General features: G+C 51.6%; 2 protein-coding genes across 13 annotated transcripts; both read right to left on the reverse strand.

The window, feature by feature from the left end:
* Nucleotides 1-20: 20 nt before the first annotated feature.
* Nucleotides 21-11480, reverse strand: FXYD5 (FXYD domain containing ion transport regulator 5). Of its 12 annotated transcripts, none has more exons than XM_020912646.2 (9): nucleotides 11371-11453; nucleotides 10714-10764; nucleotides 10564-10624; nucleotides 8609-8701; nucleotides 7921-8019; nucleotides 4671-4784; nucleotides 3551-3580; nucleotides 3399-3473; nucleotides 21-318 (listed from the first exon to the last, which is right to left on the reverse strand). In XM_020912646.2, the coding sequence occupies exons 3-9, from the start codon at nucleotides 10622-10624 to the stop codon at nucleotides 269-271; spliced, it is 522 nt and encodes a 173-aa protein (XP_020768305.1). In that variant the 5' UTR covers nucleotides 10714-10764; nucleotides 11371-11453; the 3' UTR covers nucleotides 21-268. The 12 variants fall into 12 exon arrangements, with proteins under 12 accessions (XP_020768305.1, XP_070307959.1, XP_020768306.1 ...); XM_070451858.1 differs by having other exon boundaries at nucleotides 10714-10833; nucleotides 11371-11450; XM_020912647.2 differs by lacking the exon at nucleotides 11371-11453 and adding an exon at nucleotides 11312-11330.
* Nucleotides 11481-11920: 440 nt separating this feature from the next.
* On the reverse strand, nucleotides 11921-21054 carry FXYD7 (FXYD domain containing ion transport regulator 7). Its single transcript, XM_020912656.2, has 6 exons — nucleotides 20867-21054; nucleotides 16259-16288; nucleotides 14225-14299; nucleotides 14041-14083; nucleotides 13838-13878; nucleotides 11921-12321 (listed from the first exon to the last, which is right to left on the reverse strand). Exons 1-6 carry the CDS (start codon nucleotides 20889-20891, stop codon nucleotides 12299-12301), a joined length of 237 nt encoding a protein of 78 aa, XP_020768315.1. The 5' UTR covers nucleotides 20892-21054; the 3' UTR covers nucleotides 11921-12298.
* Nucleotides 21055-21066: the final 12 nt, after the last annotated feature.

The following is a 21066-nucleotide window of genomic DNA, read 5'->3' on the forward strand; positions in this document are numbered from 1 at the left end:
AGAATGATCAGAGACCAAGGGACAGAGAACGCAGGGCTTTACTTCCTGTTTGAACACAGGGGATAAATGGGGGGTGGGGGGGGAGGCAGTCCTCAGGCAGGCAAGGCTGGGAGAGCAGGGGGCTCAGGCCATCAGTCCTGGCTCTGGCTCCAGCCACCTCTTCTCTCTCAGGTTGGGCTTTGTTGTAGGTCCTGCAAGGTCACAGCGAGCCAGTGGGGGCTCAGTCTCGGGGTGCCCATCAGGTCGTCAGCCCCTGCTTCCTACGGACTCATCTGTCACGATTCCAGCACAGTCGGGGCAACTGTCTGCACTTGCCACCTGTGGGTGAAAGAAACAGTTCTGTCGTGAGTCAGACAATCCTGATTATTACGTGTGATCTGGATGCTGGAGGATGAGGCCCATCCACCCTGTCCCTCGGAAGGCTCCAAGGCAACTCTGAACAAGTGACAAGAAGCTGACGGGGAAGAGCTGGCACAAGGGTCCCCAGGGGTCATTCACATGTTCAGCAAATATTTACTGTGCACCTACTCTGGACCGGGCAGTGACCTAGGCACTGGGGACACGGGGACACGGCCAGGAGCACAAATGGAGGAAAATCCCTGCTCTGGGAGTACTGACTTGCCAGTGGGGGAGATGGACAATGAGAAAAGACCTAAGTCAAGTGTATGGATGGTGATGAATCAGTGATGAGTGCTATGAGGAAAAATAAAACAAGGAAGGAGGCAGGGAGGCCCAGGAGTTGGGGGCATCCTCATGGCGATGACTAGATGTGCCTCACTGGGGAGGTGATGTTTGAGCAAAGACCTGAAGCGGATGAGAGGGAAGCCACGTGGACATATGGAGGAAGGGTGTCCCAGGCATAGGGAACACCCAGTTCTAAGGCCCTGAGTGAGGGAGGAGTAGACAGGAGGGATTAAAGGAGAGCCGGAAGGCCAGGGGGTTGGGCCAAAGGAAATGAGGGGGATCTTAGAAAACAAAGAACGGGGACCTTCCTGGAGGTGCAGTGATTAAGACTCTGTGCTCCCAATGCAGGGGGCTCAGGTTCAATCCCCGGTCAGGGAACTAGATCCTATGTGCCTCAACTAAGAACCTGCAACGCTGCAGCCAACTAAAACCCAAAATGTGTGTGTTAGTCGCTCAGTCATGTCTGACTCTTTACAACCCCATGGACTGTAGCCCATTCGTGTCCTCTGTCCATGGAATTCTCCAGGCAAGAATACTGGAGTGGGGTGCCATTCGCTTCTCCAGGGGATCTTCCTGACCCAGGGATCTGCATTGCAGGCAGATTCTTTACCATCTGAGCCACCAAAGCAGCCAACTAAATATTTTTTTTTTTTAAAGAAAGGAAACAAAGGGAACTTCAGAAAACAGCCCCTCTCCATCTCCCAGCTGCCACACTTACCTACCCCACCCCCCGCCTGCCCCGTCCCTCTGGACTCATCTCCTACTCCTCTTCTCTCACACCTTCCCAGCCACTCCGCCTCTTCCCTTGGTTATTTTAACAAGCTCAGCTCATTCCTGCCTCCAGGGTTTTCCACTTGCTGCTCCCTCTGCCTGGTTTTTAAAATCATCTTTCTCATCACCAGAATCCATTCTGCTTTGACCTCTTAAAAGGAAGAGCCTCTTCTCATCCTTCTCAATCTCATCTTTATTTTCCTCTTGGCAAGTCTCTTTTTTCTGTATTCACACTGCTCATGAAAGCAATGACCTATTTATTGTGATCTCCCACCAGCTGTGAGTTCCCTAATGGTGGGGACCAGGGTCCCCAGCATCACAGCACAGGAGGGCACAGAGAGTGTGTGTGTGTGCTCAGTTGTGTCTGACTCTTTGCTATCCCATGAACTGTAACCTACCAAGCTCCTCTGTCCATGGGACTTTTCCAGGCAACAATACTGGAGTGGGTTGCCATTTCCTACTCAGGGGGATCTTCCCGACCCAGGGATTGAACCTGCATCTCCTGTGTCTCCTACATTGGCAGGCAAATTCTTCACAACTAGCGCCACCTGGGAAACCTGGGCACAGAGTAGGTGCTCACAAATGTCACTGGAACAATTTATAGCCCTAGAGGTAACATTCAGGCTCTGCCTTGATACAGACATAGGTCCAGCCCTTCCCTGATTTTTATGTGCTGTGTGACCTTGGGCAAACTTTGCAATTCTCTGAGCCTCCCTTTTCCCACAGGGGAGAGAACAGTGCCTGGCACAAAGTCAGGATCTATAAACACGAGTTGAAAAATTGAGGCAACAGTGCTTGACCCCCTTATTCAACACCGATCAGGCACGTGTCAGTGATCTCTTTTTAATTCTATCCATGTTCTGCCTCCCACCTTAAGGCAAAAAAATATGGCTGTGCCCCCTTTCCTGATGAGGCAGCTGGACAAGAGAGGTCATAAAACTTGGCATGGGTTATACAGTTTAACTGAGAGCTTGCAAACTGGTGGCCCTTGTATTATATTTAATCAGTAGCATTATTAAAAAATTAGTTTCTCTGCTTGAGATCCTCCCTTTGTCCCCCTTTTCGGCCTGACACTGGGCCCTGGGAGGCTGAGCACAGCCTGGTGGGAGAGACAAGGGCACAAAGGAGAGAGAGGTTGAGGTGTCTGATCCTCTTGACCCCTGCCCTGTTCCTTCCGGGGAGCTTACCAGGAAGCAGTGGTTGGAAACCTCTCTCTGGAGCCACAGGTCCTGTTTGGGGCCCCCTCCTCCAGCTCCATCTCTCACCAGGCCCTGGTGCAGCTGCTCCTTCCCCTCACCGCCTCAGGCTGCAGCATCACAGCTCCCAGGTGTTGCTACTCCTGGGGAGTTGCACCATTGCATTCCCCTGCTATGTGAACAAGCCCAGGCCAGTCTGCTAGAGAAGACCACCAGGTGAAGACCTGAGGTTCCCATTCAAACAGATCCCTGCTGACCCGCAAATGCCCTCAGAGGCATGAATAAATCCAGCGGCAACCAGAAGAACCACCCAGCTGAGCCCAGACTATGTTTCCAAAGTGCAGAAATGAGAGCTCAGTAAATGGCTATCATCTTAAACCACTGAATTCCGGGGTGGTTTACGTGGATGTGCATTCTCAGTCACTCAGTCATGTCTGACTCTTTGCAACCCCACAGACTGTAGCTCGGCAGGCTCTTCTGTCCATTGGATTTCCCAGGCAAGAATACTGGAGTGGGTTGCTACTGCCTTCTCCAGGGGCTCTTTCCGATCCAGGGATTGAACCTGCGGCTCCTGCATTGGTAGGTGGATTCTTTGCCACCGAAACACCTGTGAAGCCTGGTTTACATGGATATGTCTCCTTTAAAATGACCTTGTTAGGGGCCTTCAAGTCCCGTCTGGTCAGAGTGTAAGCCAAGGTCTCCTCCCTCCCAGTCCAGATGCCTCTCCCACCCAGCCCCCATTCTCACTGGTGAGGATGACGATGCCTGTGATGAACAACACTGCTGCCACCATCAGCCCCCGTTTCCGGAGAGTGTCCTCGTCTGCAGAGAGAAATGGAAGGGTGTGATGAGAGGGACCTTCAACCTCCTTCCCCCACAGCCTCCGAAGAGTAACTTACCATAGAAGAAGGGGTCATCCTCCTTTGAACCTGGAGGGGACAGAAGGGAGCAAAAGTTTCTGGAGCGAATCGGTGTGTGAGAGAGTCAGAGAGGAGACACCTGGATCTCAGCCTTGGTGCACTTAGGGCAAAACCTGAAGTCCTCACAAGGAGCACAATCGGGTTCCCATTACCTCTAAACTCTTCTCCTCGCTTACCCCCTTACTGTGCTTTACTCCCACCCCCATTCCCCATGAGTGAACTATGCGAAACCCTGCTCACCCCAGGGCCTTTGCACTGGGTGCTCCTACTGCCAGAAGCTCCCTTCCTGGGGCATCCACGTGGTTCCCCTTAGCTTCTTCTCAGTGAGGTCTCCATGGCCTTTTACAGAAAATACTCTCTGACCACTCTCTCACCCTAACTCTGTTGTGTCTTTCTTTTTTTTCCCCCTTCATTTTTCTTGACAGCAACTTAATATATGGTTATTATTAACTTATTATTTATAGTTATTATGATCCTTATTTATTGTCTCTCTCCCATGAGAACATCTGCTCCATGAAGGGAGAGATTTTCATCTGTCTCACTCACTTCTGGACTCCTGGCACCTAGAGGAGGGCCTGGCCCACAATAAGTGCTTAGTGAATATTGTGTGAATGAATGAATGAATGAACTCTCTATGTGATCCATGGCTGTGTAATTTCCATCTGTTCACTGCAGCTGGCTGCACAGGAAGTGGAAGATAAGGCCAGGAGGGGAAGAATCAAGGTGCCCCTATACACAGAGCTCTCTGCTGACCCCAAACTGATCTCCAATGCACAGGTAAATCCAGCTGAGACCAGAGAAGCACCCAGCTGAGCCCAGACTAGACTTCCAAATTGCAGACCTGAGCGCTAAATAAATGATTGTCATTTTAAGCCGCTGGGTTTTGGAGTCATCTCTATGCAACACTCACACATTCATTCATCTATTCAGACATTTACTGTGTGCCCACCCTTTACTCACTCACAAGAATACCAGCCCTGAAGTCAGGTATTCACCCAACACCTTGTTACTGAGCATTCTGTGCTGGACAATATTGAGGTGCTAAGAACACACAGAATAAGAAATAGCCTGTGTCCAGTTTGAGAAGGGAGTTACTGACCAGGCTGTCTGAGGATGGATTCCCTCCTCTCGTCCCTGCTTGGGGATTGTGTCTTGGAGGGCGTAGAGCCGTGAGTGGGATTGGCAGGGGATTTCGTCTTGGAGGGCGTAGAGCCTTGAGTGGGATCAGCAGAGACAGCAGCCAGAGAATGGTGGAGGGCAGGAGTGAACCAGGGAGAGAAACAAGAGACACCGTTGATCATCTTTGTCTGGGAGTAGCCCCTCTCCCACACCTACATTCAGTGAGCTGGCACAGGTTCCCCCCCCAACCCACGGAGGCAGCCAGGAGTGGCAGGTGCTCACCCTGATTAAGACCAACAGCCCAGGCTAGCTTGCTAACCCCTGAGGAACCCCTGGTCCCTCTCTGAGGACCTTCTGGATGGCCCCATGATCAGGAATAAAGGGTAACATCTGTCAGACCCAGACAAGGGCCTCCAGGATCTTGACCCAGTCACAGAACTTGGAGATACTGGTTAGAAAACATGTTGAATATCACCTCTGCTCCCAGACCAAACACATCAGAGGGTTCCTCTTTGTAAAAATATGAATATCCCCAAGGAAAGTCCTGCCCCTTTGGCACTGAGAGCATCCCCAGTTAAGGTGGTCACCCCTGACGGATCTCCAGATGTGAAGCCAGCAAGCAGAGAAACTGCCTTGTGACTGGCTCCCCAGGCCAGCCTCAGTGTCTCGCTTCCTAAACATTCCTAAAACCAACAGCCAAAGGTTACGAGATGTTCAGGAAAGCTTTTTCCAAGAAAAGGGAGCAGCAAAGTCATGGGCAAAGATGGAAGGATCACAGGAAATGTAAAAAGACAGCCTTGGCGGAATGTAGGGCTCATTGTCCCCTCCCCCAGTGTGAGGGAGCCTGGGCTCAAATTTTGGTTCTGCCATTTTGCACTGTGTGGCCTACGGCTTGCCGAGTAACCTCTCCGGGCTTCAGTTTCCTTCCCTGTAAAATGGGGTACCAACAGCTCTTACCATGTAGGGTAGTGATGAGCACTAAATGAGTGATCATGTAAAAGCTTAGCACAGTGGATGGAGCAAACCCTCAGCACATTGTTGTATTGTCTACTTGGCTCCAACTTCCCCCTTCTTCTGTGAACAGTCCCCCTTTTCCCTGGGGAGAAATGTTGCTGCTTCCCCAGACCATCTTGGTATCCTATGGTAACCCAGCCACAAGGGGGAGCATGTGACCCAGTCTCATCCTTCCCTGTAGTGCTAAGTGGCTTCAGTCGTGTCTAACTCTGTGCCACCCTATGGACTATAACCTGCCAGGCTCCCCTGTCCCTGGGATTCTCCAGGCAAGAATATTGGAGTGGGTTGCCATGCCCTTCTCCAGGGGATCTTCCGACCCAGGGGTCAAACTTGCATCTCTTATGTCTCCTGCATTGGCAGGCAGGTTCTTTAACACTGAGCCACCTGGGAAGCCCCATCCTTCGCTGGGACCTTTCAAATTCCAAGCTAAAATTTTCAGCAGATGCTGGGTGAAACTCAGAAGTTCTGAGCCTGCAGGTGATGGAGCCACTTCCTTGCCAGGTGAAAGACAAGCTCCAGCACAAGAGAACAAAGATGCAGGAGGGAGAGAGGCTCTGTGGGGGCTGGGCAAGCCTGAGGTTCAGCAGTGCCTTTTACCTCTCGGCTCCTTGATCCCCTCGGCCCAGATGAATTTTCATCACGTATAACCAGGGATATAGAAGAACACATAGAGTAACCCAGGTCAGCAAGGACTCAGAGTAAGAGAATCCAGAAATATGAAGATGTTTTCTCAATCGGAAAATGTGGAAACAGCTGTTATACCCCCACCCCATGGTTGTACAAAAAACAAACAAACAAACAAACAAACAAAACTCCCTTCCCCCCAAGACACCATATTTCCATCTGTTGTAAAATAGTTTTAATAGACAGACTCTGTCAGCAAGAGATGCTTTACTGTCATCACTGGGAAGTTGTAACAATGATAATAACAAAAAATATCTACAGGGGGAGGACTTTCCACATAGTGCCCTTGTGCAGTGCCCGACCTGAGCAACCATGCATGCATTCCAGCCTGTGAGTGGCCTAAGCTATAGGACTTTCCAGTGGGGGCTGCCTCTCAAATACGGACCATCACACAGGCATTAGAAACCACCTATTACCTTTATTTCCGCTCATCTCCCTTTCCCAAATGTTACCCCTGGTAACACTGACTCACTTGTCCTGCGGTGAGTCATCTTTTCCCCTACTCTTGGTCTAAGTGGTTCGGAGAGTTGACCAGGGCACAAGACTCAGCCCTGACCAATCGGAGCTGTTCATTTCCCAGGTTCCCATTGGTCAGTCATGGGCACGTGACCCCACCTGGGCCAATGAGAGGCAGCTCTAGGCCTTCAGCTAGAGAGGCACTCTAGTTGCTGAGTTTGTAATTGCAACTTAGAACTAGTGGACCACCTTTGCCACTAAGAGGGGAAAGACCTCTTCAGAAAGAAGACAGCAGAGCTGAGAGGAAGAAAGTCGTGATGACAGTGCTTGAGCTCTTTGACCCAGCTGTGCCTGACATTAGTGCCTCTGTACTTAACAAAGCATATATTGCTAATAATTTTTTTTCAGTTGGGTTTTCTGAATTTTGTAACTGAAAAGCTCCTGCTCTAAAATTAAGAAGATCTACACCAAGGATAAACCCACAGGCACATTTCCCGCACCAGCCCTATGAAGGGACCTGAATAAAGAGGGTCTCAGAGGGACTTCCCTGGTTGTTCAGTGGTTAAGAATCCGCCTTCCAATGTAGAGAACACAGGTTTGATCCCTGGTCCAGGAAGATCCAACATGCCTCAGAATAACTAAGCCCAAGGGCCACAATTATGGGGCTCAAGCACTCTAGAGCCCATGTTCCATAACAAAAAGAGAAGCCCGAGTACTGCAAAGAAGACCCAGTGCAATAAAAATAAAATTAAGTAATTAATTTAATCAAGTTACTTAAAAAAAAAGAGGGTCTCTGAGTCTATCAAATTTGAAAATGCTGCAAACCCGATAGTCCCTCTTGAGATGCCTGCTGCAAATAAGCTTTATTATGGCTCCGAGAAGTCCCAGCAGATAGAAACATATTTAACTCAAGAGTTTCCCAAATATCTTTAACTGCAAACCAAAAAAAAAAAAAAATTGGAAAAATGTATTAGTTCCCCAAATGGATGCTCTGAGAAACATACTCAGGGAAATGCTGCCCTAGATAGAGAATTAAACACAACTCAAGTATGTTGCTGTTCTAGTCCCAGGTCTACCTTGCGTCGTGCTCTTGTCTGTCCCCTGACCTGTTGTTAGAAGCACCTCCGTTTCTGTCGTTTGCTGAGTCTGGGTCTCTGTCTGCTTCGGTGTTGCTTCTACTCAGGGAAGAAGAGAAAGGCAGGGAGGGTGAGAAAGGAGTGAATCAGGGACCTGCAGAAAACAGCAAGGGTCCTTCTCCCTGAACCAGGCTGGCTGAAATCAAAGCTGTCCATGGATAAATGTTGCTGTGGGGGTGAGAAAGGGGGACTCTCCCATGCGCTGCTGGTGGCAGGGCAAGTCGGTGTTCCTGTGCCCCACAGGGTCATGAGTAAACTTCAGGGCCAGGTTCCTGGACCCTCATCCCAGGCATGTCACTGACTTTTGGTGACCCCCTGGGCGAGTGACTCTGAGCCTCCTGTAAAATGAGGACAGTGCTCACTTCTTTCTCAGAGGGTTTGTGTGAGGATTGAGTGAGTGAATGCAGGTAAGTATTTAGAACCATGACTGTCCCTTCATATGTGCTGTAAGCACTTGAGGAGGAGGGGAGAGGTTTCTCATTGTGGTGCTGTGAGCAGCAGGATGAACTGAGCCTAGATGGAGCCATGCCTGAAGGTGTATCCCTGGACTTTTCAGTTACACAAATCCAAAAACTCCCATTTGGTTCAAGCTTGAAATTTTTGTTGCTGTGATAGAATGTTGACAGACCCATTCCTTGTTCCTCATCTAGGGCTGGAGTAAGGACATCAATGATTTCAGTTGCTGGATCTGCTGGAGTTATGACCTCATTTGATATCTGTCCTGGAAAATCAAGGATGAGAAGTCAGGGGGGGAGCCTTTGGTCCCCCTTCTCTCACCAACACTCCCACCCTCCCCTTCCTTCTGCAACCTTGGTGGTCTGCTGGTGGAGCAGCAGTTGATTGATCAGCTTTGGTGGAAGTGTTTTAAGAAATGCTAACACTGCACACCCTACCTCCAGCCGCCTCTCCCTGTCCATCCTTGTGGGATGAGAGAAGCAGTTAAGGCAAGTATGCCCAGGTGCTAGAGTCAGCCAGGGGCCTGATCTCAAATTCTGTTCCAATAACTTCCTTGCTCTGTGTCCTGCAGCAAGTGAAACCCCTCCCTCTGAGCCCCTGGTTGCCTCCTCTGCAAAGTGGAGATAATTCTTGAATCTACTTCTCAGGACTGTAGAGAGGGTGAAATGAGATGGAGGTGGGAAGAGTCTTGCCTACTGCTTAACATGCAGTCAGTGCTGGATATCAGATATTATATCTATCAATCGCCACTGCCCCCAGCCTGGCCCTGCCTCCATCCTCTCCCTCCAGGACCATCACACAGCCTCCTCCCTGGTCTCCCTGCTCCCCACACACAGCCAGAGGGAGCCTGTGAACCTGAGTCAGATCAGGCTGCTGGCTGAGTGCCTCCTCTGGCTCCACCTTGCTCTGAGTAAGAGCCAAAGCTCTCACCTGGCCCATAAGTTCCCCCCCACCACCAACCCAATCTCCTGTCACCTCTCTGACCTCTCCTCTTTCCACCCCACCCCTTGTTCATCCCAACCTAGGCCCGGCCTGCCTGCTGTCACTCACACTCTCCAGGCAGAACTCATATTCCTCATGTACCTGCTTGGCTCATCCCCTCCTCTCCTTGTATCTGCCCGAATGTCACTTTCTGGTGAATGTCACTTTTTGGTGAGGTCTTCCCTGATCACTCTATTTAAGCAAGCTTCATTTCTCTCCTCTATTTTTTTTTTTCATAGCATTTTTCACCTTCTAGCATATAATATTGGGTTGGCCCAAAAGTTCGTTTGTTTTTTTTCCCATAATATGTTATGGGCCAACCCAATATAAGTTACTGATTGCATTTGGTGTTTGTCTTTCCAATTAGAATGTGAGCTCCTGTTTTATACCTTGCTGTCTCCCCAGTGCCTAGAATAAGATCCACTTAGTGAACGCTTGTTGAATGACTGAATGAACACACGAAAACCATTTTATCCCACAGAAATGGGGCAATTTCAGTGCAGAGTTTGCTCTGGGTTCCAGGGTTAGAGCCCAGCCCCTCAATACACTAGCCTCTGGCACAGGGCACTTTCCTTCACTGAGCCTCAGTTTCCTCATCTGTAAAATGGGCATAATAGCACCATCAATTAGAGCAGAAGCTGAAACAAGCACCTGCCATGTAGAAAGCACCTGCAAGGATCTCCCATAGATAATGTTTTCAGAAAACACTTCACAGGCAAGGGTGAGACGTCTTCAACTCCTGGACTGGCCTCAGCTCACTCCCTTTCCCTAATCACATATCACCCGAGGATCCAGGAAGCTCCTGTGCTGTGAGTCGAGGGTTCCTGGTTGCCAAGTAGAAAATCTACACCCATCTCCCCGCCAAATCAAACTCTGTGAGTTCTTCTTGGAAGTCAAATGGAGGATGCTCAGCAGGACAGGCCCTGGCCAGACTCACTGGAAGCAGCCACCCAGCTCTGAGGTATCTAAACAGGGTGTAACCTTGGCCCCCTCACTGGGGCCCCCACTTCCTGGTGCCAGCTCAGTAGAAGACTGAGGACACAGGAGAGAGAACCCAGATTCACCAGGCAGCCACCCAGCAACACACGCACTCAAAGTGAGGCTGGGGGCTCTGCAGCAGGGTGGAAAGAAATGGTTGGGCCTTACCTCTGGTGGGGAGAATCAGGCCAACGGTGATGAAGAGACACAGGCGACCAGAGGGCGACATCTGTAGAGCAAGTCAGAGCTGGGGTCAGCCACGATGTCAGTGACGCAGGCCCAGGGCAACCCCTGGGACCCTGCAGCCCCCTTCCTTACCCTGAACAGGCCCCTCTGGCTTCAGAGACCTCCGCTAGGGCTGATGGTTGGCTGTGGGGAAGGGGGCCAAGGGGAGGGTCTCAGAAGTGAAGGTTCCGAGCCGTCAATTCCTCTTTCCCTCTGCAGGTCCCCCAAAATAACAAAAAGCATCAGTCTACAGCAGGCTCCAAGAGGCAGCCACTGCCCGGGACAGTCCCCTCTGCCCCACGAAGCGGAGAAGCACTTACGTGGCCGGCTGGAACTGACCCTGCCGGGCAAGGGGAAGGCGCTGGGGTGCAGGAGAGGAGATAGGAGGGCCTCGGCCCTCCCTCTGGGGCTGTCCTCAGGGCGAGGAGCCAGCAAGGAGGGGGAAAGAGGAAGAGTGAGTAATGTGCTTCTGATCTCAGAGGAAAAAGTGAGCTGCTGTGAGGGCCTCCCGGCAGGGACAATAGAGCGCGATGCTGGGCAGATCTGGGCGGGTGAGAGGGAGGGAGGCGAACTGGGGAGACTGAGGCAGGAGGATCCGAGCGGTGCCCACGCGGCGGTGCCGAAGAGAGCCGGACGGAGAGTGAGCATGAATGGGGGGCGGAGAGGCGTCGAGAGGATGGTCTCTACCCACCTGAGCCCGGCGCCTGGGCAGAGGGGAGCGGATAGAGGAGGGTCGGAGGAGACACTCACGTCAGAGCCGGGGTCCCGAGCCTGCAGCCTCGTGAGGAGAGGACAGCGGCGGCGGCTGCGTCCAGGCGGAGGGTGTGGCCAGGGGAGCGCGCTGGCGGGCGGGGACCGAGACGGGCTCAGTCATTTCCTCTTGGGTTTCCTGGCTTCACAGCCCGGGGTGGGAGCAGGAGGGGGAGACGTTGAGGGCGACGCTGGGGCCTGGGGTGAGAGGCAGGGCGGAGGCCTCCACCCACCCCGCCTAGGGGAGGCTGGGGGTGGGAACCGCGGGGTGGGCAGGTCTAGGAGGGGTGGGGTTTGGGGAGGCGAGGGGAGCGGGGGGAGGGGTCTACTCTGGGGTTTCGGGGATGGGGAGCTGGGTTGGGGGGTGGTGATGGCGTGGAGGAAAGGGAGGGGAAGTTTGAGGGGTTCCGAGAGAGGAGGAAGCCACTAGGGAGCTGGCAGAGGGGAAGGAGAGGAAGTGGGTAAGTCTGGGGATGGGGTGATAGCTCCCCAGGTTCGATTTTGCCCCCTCCCCCATTTCCTCCCCACAGATGAGGACACACAGACAGAAGAGGGGGGAAAACCAAACGCAGATTTATTAAGCTCAAGACATAGACACCGAGGGTGCAGGGGACCGGATCTCCTAAGAGGAGACAGGGTGGTCCCGGGGAGCAGCACCCCGGGACGATGGGGGGCTGAGCATGGACTCCAGGACCCCAGGAGATGGAGGCCTGAGTCTCCGGATCTGGGATGCAGACGGGCTCTTTGGGGGTCGTCATTGCCAAGGCCTAGGCAGGTGCAGCGGCTCCAGCCTTGGAGTGGGTGGGGCGGCTCATTCAGGGGAGCGCTGCCGGGGAGGGGGGGCAGGCTGGGGTCCCCACCGCCTCCACCCGATCCTCAGGCTCCCGCTCTCAGGCAGGGACTGCAGTGGAGGTGACCACGGCTGGTTCTACACGCCGCCACCTCCAGGGGCTGGGGGGCAGGGGGGGTGGAGAGAGAGAGAGAGACAGAGCCGGGGAGCTTCAGTCGGTGACAAGAGGGGTGGCAGTGGGCCCTTCATCCCCAGCATTGAGGTCAGGCCCCAGATTGTCACTCCGAGCTAGCCCTCGGATGTTGCCTTGCCTCCTGCACCCCAATGTCTGGTCCATATAGAGACCCTTTGTTGGCTTTTGTCCTATCTCACAGGACCCCTGTGATGAAGCTGGGGACCCCTGGCCCATCCTGGGCTCTTCTGGGGTGTCCCCCTGCCAGAAGAAGAGTCTCCATCCCTCTGCCAAGCCCCCAATCTCTTCCTACACCCCAACACCCCATCTCTGGAACTTGTGTATACAACAGGAATTCTCCTGTCTCCCACCCACTTGGGACCATCATTCAACTGTCATGGGTCAAAATCTCATATATACTCTTAGACTGTGGTCAGGTGCCTGGGCCAACCCCTCCATCATTCACAAAATGATCCCTTCAAGATCTTAAATCTCATGAAATAAACATGAAACCAAACACATGAAATTCAACATCAAATCCTCCAAATGTTGATTACCCTAAGGCCCATTTTTTTTTTTTTTTTTTTTTTTTAGTTCTAAAAACAAAAGAGCCAAAGAGATTCCCATCTCTGGTTTTTTAAAAGTCCCTGGAAAGGACACAGTTCCACCAAAAACAGGTCGAGATATTTTTACATAATTAAAATGAACACCCCCAAGGAGTCACAATCTTTCATCTACATGCTTATCCCTCCTCCTACATCCTACATCTCTCTCCACCTTCCCTTATAGCCTTTATGCACCTGCATTCACTTTCCCCCTCCTCCACCCACCACCCCCTCCACTCTCCACCTCCCCATCCTCCACCCCCCTTCCACTCTTCACCCTCCACCCCCTACCCCCATCCTCCACCACCCTCCACCCTACTCCCTCCCATTTTCTGTCTTTACTTTTCCAATATCAATTTTTAAAATCTGCATGCTATATGTCTCTCCTTTTTTTTTTTGATACAATTATTCTTAAGCCCTTCCTTCCTGCCTGCCTGCCTGCCTTCTTCCCTCCCTCCATCCCTTTTTTCCCTTGCTTCCTTCCTTCTTCCCTTCCTTTTTCTCAGTCATTTCATCCTTGATCGTCCTAACTGAACAGGAAAGTCAAGAAATCATTCTATCTTCCTACCTTCTCTAGTGCTCAACTTTGCCTTCATTCTGATTGCCAACGTTCTTTTCCCACGTGGGACCCCTCTCTTCACAGGCTGTGGCTCTCTCCTCTGGGGAATGAGTTCATCCTTGCTTTTATAAGATTAGGTGCTTGTTTCTGGGCAGCTTCAAGGACTCTTTAGGAGTCCATGTCACATCCCACTAACTTTACGCTTTAACAGGTTTGATGTGTGGAATCTCGGCCGCATTGTTGGCGGCCCCATTCTTAGGGATATCCAGCACAACACCCCCTTGGACTCCCCTCCCCACTCCCACTCACCCTCCCATAGCCACACTCTCTCACATCCTCACCTGAGGAGGGAAGCTCCGACTTACAGGACTTGCATGTTGGGCTGTGGAAGCAAAGATGAGAGAGAAAGGCATCAAGAGACTCAACTGAGCAGGCTTTCTGGGAAACACCTGACTGGCTCTGGGGTCCCTTTGGCTATGGGAGCACCCCTGGGGGCTCCCAGGCTGTTCCCACCCCTCCCCTTCTCTCCCTTCTGCTGCCAGACCTCTCAGACCTGGAGTCCGCCTTCCTGCACTTCACCTTCTTGCCTGTTAGGAGAGACAGAGAACAGAGCGAGGAGACAGGACATAAGAGTCTGGACAAAAGCCAGTAGGGGAATTGTAGGTGCCTGGGGACGCCAAGCAGCCTTCTTGGAGGGGCTTTGGAGCCCAGGAAAGGGTCACACTTACTGAGGATAATGAGGATGCCCAGCAGGAACAATATGGTAGCCAGAGTCATGCCCACCGTCTGCACAGTGTCATAGTCTGGGGAAGACATTGGAGGTCATCAGAGTGGGGGCGGCTCCTCAGCTCCGCCCTCCCCAACCCCGGAGCCTTGGCCGCAGTTCAAGGCTGCAGGCTCCCGCGTGGGTTCACATGAGGATCAAAGACATGGCCCTCAGACACCAAGTGCTCCCCTTAGAGCTCTCCCACTACCCTTCTCTGGATTCTTCGGCCATAGATATAGATAGGACCTTCTACTGCAGTGGTCCCCAGCATTTTGGGCACCAGGGATTGAGTTTGTGGCCGACTATTTCTCCACAGACAGGGGTTAAGGGATGGTTTCGGGATTATTCTCATAAGGGGAGGGCAACTTAGGTCCCCCGCGTGCACAGTTCACAATAGGCTTCCTGAATCTATTAGAATCTAAGGAGGTGGAGCTCAGGCAGTAATGCCAGCGATGGGGAGCAGCTGTAAATAGAGATGAAGCTTCACTCGCTTGCTCACTCGCCACTCACCTCCTGCTGTGTGACCCGGTTCCTAACAGGTCACTGACTGGTACCAGTCTTTGGCCCAAGCGTTGGGGACCCTTGTTCTACTGCATATATTTACTTTTTTCAGCAAACAGCCTTCTCTGTGGTCTCTCCATTCCTCATCTCCCCACTCAGTGCCTCAGCCACAGGGATCTTGTTAACACTAGAGTCCAATCAGGGTCCTCCTGAGCTCAGGGCACACCACTCCACCCCCTCTAACCTCCACCTCATGGCAAAGAAAAGCCCAAGTCCCCCCCACAGCCCATGAGGCCCTGTACCATCTTGTCCTGATCCCTTCTCAGACCTCATTCCACTTCATTCTCCTCCTCAATTCCCTGTCCAAGCACACGGGTCTCCCTGCAGTTCCTGGAGCCTATCAGGCATGGTCCTACCTCAGGGCCTTTGCACTTGCTGGGCCCTCTTCCTGAAAGCTCCTCTCTCAAATAACCCTCCCTTACCAACTCCTGGACTTTATTCAAATGTTAATGACCCCTTCTATGGCTGTCCTATTTAGAATTTCCCATCCTCTCCTCAACATTTCTTAACCTCAGTCTTTCTTTTATTTTCCTTCATAAGAATTATTCTTATCTAATATACCATAGTACATACCTATAGAAATATTCGGTCTGGACCAGCAGTGGTCCAGGCCTCTGCCCTCAGGGAGTTGTCTTTCACATTGTGATAAACAAAATAAAACCAAAAAACTCAGTCATGGGACCATGCCTAGATCTATGTGTGGCTTCTCTTGTTGGGGACTCAAGAAGGCCTCTCCTGACATACGGTTCCTGACAGTCATTATTTGATCTGAGGCTTGAAGAAGAAAAGGGAGCCTTACACACTAGCTGTGTGGAGAGCTAGAGGAAGCGTATTTCAGCAGAGGGAACTGTAAGTGCAAAGGCCCTGAGGCAGGAGACAACTTAGAACATGGAGAAGAGTATGAGCGAACAAAGGGAGAGAGAGGAGGGTATATAGAGAGGGAACTGGGGTCAGGTATGCTAGACCTGGAGTCACTTTTTGAGCTTCAGTGCTATGGAAAGATTTAATAATATCCAAGTAAATCTTTCCCAGAGTCCTTATGGGTGAAAACATAGTGTTCTTTATTTACAGAAGGGCCCAGAGAGACAGAGTTGCTTGCTCAAGGCCACACAGCTAGTGAGTGGATCAGCCAGGATTCAAATTCAGCCAGCCTGGTGTCAGAGTGGTTGGCTTCTCTGATGACCCCAGCAAACTAGCCCAGAGTGCTGGTGAAGCCTGAGGAGGGTCCATAGAGGGTACCCCCTCCCCAAGTCTGATAGGCCAATCCTCCATAGGCCAAGCTGATGTCAATTATATCCACATGGTCATGTGGCCAGTGACCCAGCACATAACATATAAGCCATAGCTGAAGCCACTTCAGCAGTGACCTGTGCGGATCCACAGCCACCCCTCCATCCAGCCCCTGGGTACCCTCGTTACAGAATCTGCCACTCACCATAGTAAAATGGGTCAGGATCCTGAGGAACTGTGGGAAGAAGGCAGAGAGAGAGAGAGAGGGAAAAACATTTCAACACTGGGCTTTTTAATTATTTGAGGGTCCTAATGGGGCCACTGGCCCAGTGGTTTCTGTGTAGAAATCAGATCATTGAGACCCTTTGCTCTGGACAATGTAGCCTCATGGCAGGACACAAAACTTAAAGACTGGAGCATAAGCTGGATTTTAGCCCCAACTCACTCCATTGGTCTATACCTTCCCTTATACAATGCCCAACCTACCTAACTGTACATGGCAGTCCTGATCTTAGACCCTTATGGAAGTCTAAGGCAAGCATGGACTCATTTCTTGAGAAACACATATACACTCTCTTTTGCATATGATACTGGGAGTATGAATCCCACTGGAGAACTGCTCAGCATATCAGCTTCCCCTGAACACTCCCTACAACTTCTCGGTCTTCTGAGAGCTCCGAAAAGTAGGCACTGTGACTGCTGCTGTCTTCCACTTGTTCCTGCCACCAAATCCAGCAGACAGGAACTGTCCAAAAATTTATATTGTATTATTCCTATATTACTTATTTCTTGGACACCATCAAATTAAAGATTCAAAGTTGATTTTGTGGTCACTTTCCCAATGTGTGCAGGTATGCATGTATATGTATGTAACTGTACCACATAAAAACATACTGATCCACTAGAAGACTCACCCTGATTTCTAAATGTTAACATGTGGATAATGTCTATGGCGGCTTCCTTGGTGGCTCAGATGGTAAGGAGTCCACCTACAATGCAGGAGATCTGGGTTCAATCCCTGGGTCAGGAAGATCCACTGGAGAAGGGAATGGCAATCCACTCCAGTATTCTTGTCTGGAGAATTCCATGGACAGAAGAGCCTGGCAGACTGCAGTCCATGGGGTCGCGCACAAAGAATTGGACAAGACTGAGCAACTCACACTTTCACTTTCACTAATGTGTGTATGTATGTGTGTGTCTTTGTGTATGTGTGTGTGTGTGTATTTACTTTTCCCCTATCTCCCACCTCCCTGTCTCAAATGGTATTCTCTTCCAGGAGATCTCAGAACATCTTTCCCATTCACTGCTGCTTCACCCATCCTGCTGCTTCCCTAATACACTGACAGCTTTTAGTACACCTTGCCTTGTTTAGAGTGAAATTCTGCAAAACATGCCCCACTAGGGGAGGGGGTGTACTGGGAATACAAGGGTGATGCCAGATGTTGTCATTAGTGTCCTTCCCCCAACCAGGCTCAGGAAGGATGGCTACCTTGAGGTTGGGAAGGAGAACATGTGACTAATTCTGGCCAACGAACCGTGAGTCTGGTCTGCAGCATTAACTGCCCATGCAAGAGCTCTCTTTTGCCTTTGGCTTGGTGACATGAATGCTCAAGAGTGTGGCTGCCCCAGTTTTCTTTGGGAAGTAGAGACCCCTAGTCAACCCGTGGTGGACACATGGTCTAAGTGAGAGATCTACTCTGGTTGTCAGAAGTCACTGAGATTTTTGGTACTCTGTTTGCTGTTGTTTAGTAGCTCAGTCAGGTCTGACACTTTTATGACTCCATGCACGCCAGGCTCCTCTGTCCATGGGATTTCTCTAGGCAAGAGTACTGGAGTGGGCTGCCATTTCCTTCTCCGGGGGATCTTCCTGACCCAGGGATCAAACCCATGTCTCCTGCATCTGCAGGCAGATTCTTTACTGCTGAACCACCAGGGAAACCCTTGGTCCTGCATACTGTAGCTTAAACTGACTGATGCAAGACCCTGAATAGCACTGATTCACCGTAAGTTCACCCTCTTCAGTTCCCTGTCTAGTTTTCAAAGAGACAGTCTTAAAAAGGAGCTGATATATCTCTACACCTTCCAACCCTTGTTAATCTCTCAAGAGAAAACAGGCCTTGGGCTCAGGGTCTTCAGCAGGTAATAATATCTAAGTAGACTGTTATGACATTATTTGATTTTCTCCTTTATTTCTTTATCTAAGTAGCACTTGATAGCACTGATTCCATGCCAGGCTCTCTTCTAAGCTCTTTACAGATATTACCACACTTAATCTTCACAGCAGTCCTCTGATATAGGCACTATCTTCATTCTCTTTCCACTATAGATGAACACTGAGGCCCAGAAAAGTGAAATCAGTTGTTTAAGATAATTTTAATACTTGCTTTCAATGTAAGACAAAAAAAAGTCCTGATTTTCCATTTGTGGAGGTGATATAAAATAAAGCTAACAACGTTTTTTAAAAGTTAATCCTTTGAAGGAAAAAAATGTTAAATGTCAGTGTGGGGAACATTTGGACAGAGCAAAAATCATAAAGGTGGTACTCATAAGCATCAAGATGGGAAAATATTACTTTAGAGTCATCTCTGCTCTGTCTTAGCTCCCCTACCAGATGGAGAGCAAATTTATTTGACTCATCCCTGCTGTTAATCCTGGCATTTATAAAGTTGTTCAAAAAACTTTTCTAGAATGAATGGATGAATGAATGAATGCTGCCCTGCTAGGCATCATCAGAGATGGAACAGTTGAATTATCCTGTTTTTGTCTCCCTTTTTTCCACACATCCTGCTTCCTCAAACCTTCTAAGAAGCCCTGCCCCAGAAGGTGAGCGCCTGCCCCAGAATCCTCTCTGGTTCCTCTCTGGTTCCACCCTCCCGGGGTGCTCCTTGCTCCATGCAGAAGTTCTTCTCTAGTTCCTGCTGTCCCAGCAATCTGGGTCCTCAAGGCGAGGCTGAGTTAAGGGTGGAGCCAGGAGGCAGGAGAAGGAATGTGCACCACTCCTGGCCAGTTGCCAGGGAGAATCAGGAAGGAGGTGGTTACTATGGCAACTGGAGCATCTTGAGAGGTGAGGAGAGGTGGTGGATCCGGGTACCCCAGGCTGGATGGGGTCCTGTGTGGGACTTGAGGGTTGGGTTTCTAACTCTGGGGCCAGCCCTGATTCCCTCTGCTCCCTTTGTACCTCCTATTGTCGCCCCTGAACAACTGGCTTGTGGCCAAGCCGAGGGTCCTTCTTAAGGATAGGGACCAGCCCCGGTTGTGCCTTTCCATCTTCTTTCTATTTGCCCCCAACACACCCTCCTGCTCTCTGACAGGGTTGGGGTGGAGGCTAGGGGTGTAAGGGAGCTGTCCGCCTAACGATCTGTTAATTAATTTCATTAAGCAGTTTATGACAGACAACATGCATTTTCTCCACCCTGGGTTTCCCCAGACCTGCGGTCCCCTCTCCTGCTGTGACTGGGGAAAGGGTGTGTGGGGGGGAGGGGAGGCAGGGCATCTTCCTCCCACTTCTGCCCGTCTGCTGCCATCGATCCTGCTAACCACCATCTCTGCAAAAAGAAGCGCTGGGCTCCCGCCAGGGCTTCTGGCTCAACCCTGCCCCCTCTCCCTAGGGTGGCTTCCAGCTTCTGCAGCGCCCCCCCCAACGGCCCCCCCCCCCCGCCCTGCTTCAAATTCTGCAGATATGGTTCAGTGCAGCAGCCCCCGCCTGCCAGGAAAGGGGGCAGGGAAGGAGAGATAGAGTGGAATTGGGGTTCCCTTCGGTGCCAGAGGCTCCTCAGCAATGATGGCCTCTTGCCTGACCCTGCTCTCAGGGCTGGAAACCCCCTCCTTGTCCACCTCTCCCCCACCATGAAAGCACTCTGCCCCTTGTTCCTCTGCAGAAGTAAGCTCAAGAAAGGGGGACTGTTGGGGGGAGTGAGTATTTCAGGAGGTGCCTAATCGGGCTAATGTGAAATGTCCATCTCTGTGTGGCTGGAGGGAGGTGGGAAGGCATCTGTGTGCACACCCAAATGCACCTTTTGGACAACACCCTTGAATGAGGGCTGGGAAGGAGGGTCCTGCCACCCATCCCCGCCCATGGGGGCTCACTGCAGTGGTGCAGGCCCCACCCTGTGCCATCCCCCCTTCTCTTTCCCATTTCTGTCTCATGCTGTGGGTCCTTCTCTCTCTCTCCCCCTCGTGTCTTTACACCTCCCTCTGTCTCTCGGTCCCTATCTCTTTCAGGCTCTGTCTCAGTCAGTCTCTTCTTATATTTCTTACTGTCTCCCTCTCTCTTGCTCTCTCCATCTCTCACTTCCTACAGCTCCTGTCTTTCCCTCTTTCTCCTCGCTTCCCTCTGAACATGCCTGTCAGAGATTTCAGGAAACACCCACCACCACAGGTGCCAGCACTAGAGAGGGGGGGTGGGAAGAGGGACATGGACCCCGTCCCCTTACGTTCCGCAGGGACCATGAAATCTGGGCGAACCTCTGTGGCTGCAAACCCAGCGGTTCCCACCCTCGAAGCCCATTTCTCCGAGTCCACTACCACCGCTGTGCTGGACCAGCTGCACGGTTGCTATAGCTACCGGTCCGCGCATCATTTCTCCCGGGACTGCCGCTCTCCAACCACGGGTCCCGCACAGGAACCGAGATCACCTGGAGAGGGTGCCCGATGGGGTACCGAGGGGTGCAATGCAGGGGCCTCCGCCCCTGTGAGGAGGGGACATTCCCTTCCCCATTCCCCTCCCCTTTCAGTACTGGGCTCTCCCCCAGATCGTCTGTCAAGCTCTAAGATCCCGGAGCCCCGCTGCGCCCTCTCCCCAGGCGACGCTCACCCTTTGTGGGGACCTGGGTCGCCATGCCAAGCCGGAGCAAGGGGCGGCTGGATGTAGAGGCGGTGAAGGAGGCTGGCTGCAGCAGCTGGAAGCCGGACCGACTGTTGTCAGGGGTAGATGGGGGGGAGCCCTGGTGTTCGGGGGGCCGTAGCCAATGGGGACCCGGAGAGCCCGCCCCCGGCCAGGCCACCCCCGCCCCC

The sequence above is a fragment of the Odocoileus virginianus genome, chromosome 20, assembly GCF_023699985.2.
Source record: "Odocoileus virginianus isolate 20LAN1187 ecotype Illinois chromosome 20, Ovbor_1.2, whole genome shotgun sequence".
Taxonomy (NCBI): Eukaryota; Metazoa; Chordata; class Mammalia; order Artiodactyla; family Cervidae; genus Odocoileus; species Odocoileus virginianus.

What these genes read in the sequence shown, in the direction of transcription:
- FXYD7 (XM_020912656.2), bottom strand. Translation starts at nt 20,891, where the DNA reads ATGGCGACCCAGGTCCCCACAAAGG. An exon ending in GGGCATCCTCATTATCCTCA is followed by an intron (nt 14,084 to 14,224) that starts GTAAGTGTGACC and finishes CTCTCCTAACAG; the next exon opens with GCAAGAAGGTGAAGTGCAGG. An exon ending in GTCGGAGCTTCCCTCCTCAG is followed by an intron (nt 12,322 to 13,837) that starts GTGAGGATGTGA and finishes CCTGCCCCCCAG; the next exon opens with CCCCTGGAGGTGGCGGCGTG.
- FXYD5 (XM_020912643.2), bottom strand. Translation starts at nt 10,624, where the DNA reads ATGTCGCCCTCTGGTCGCCTGTGTCTCTTCATCACCGTTGGCCTGATT. An exon ending in ATCCATCCTCAGACAGCCTG is followed by an intron (nt 3,581 to 4,670) that starts GTCAGTAACTCC and finishes TGTCCCCTCCAG; the next exon opens with GTTCAAAGGAGGATGACCCC. An exon ending in GGATGACCCCTTCTTCTATG is followed by an intron (nt 3,474 to 3,550) that starts GTAAGTTACTCT and finishes TTCTCTCTGCAG; the next exon opens with ACGAGGACACTCTCCGGAAA.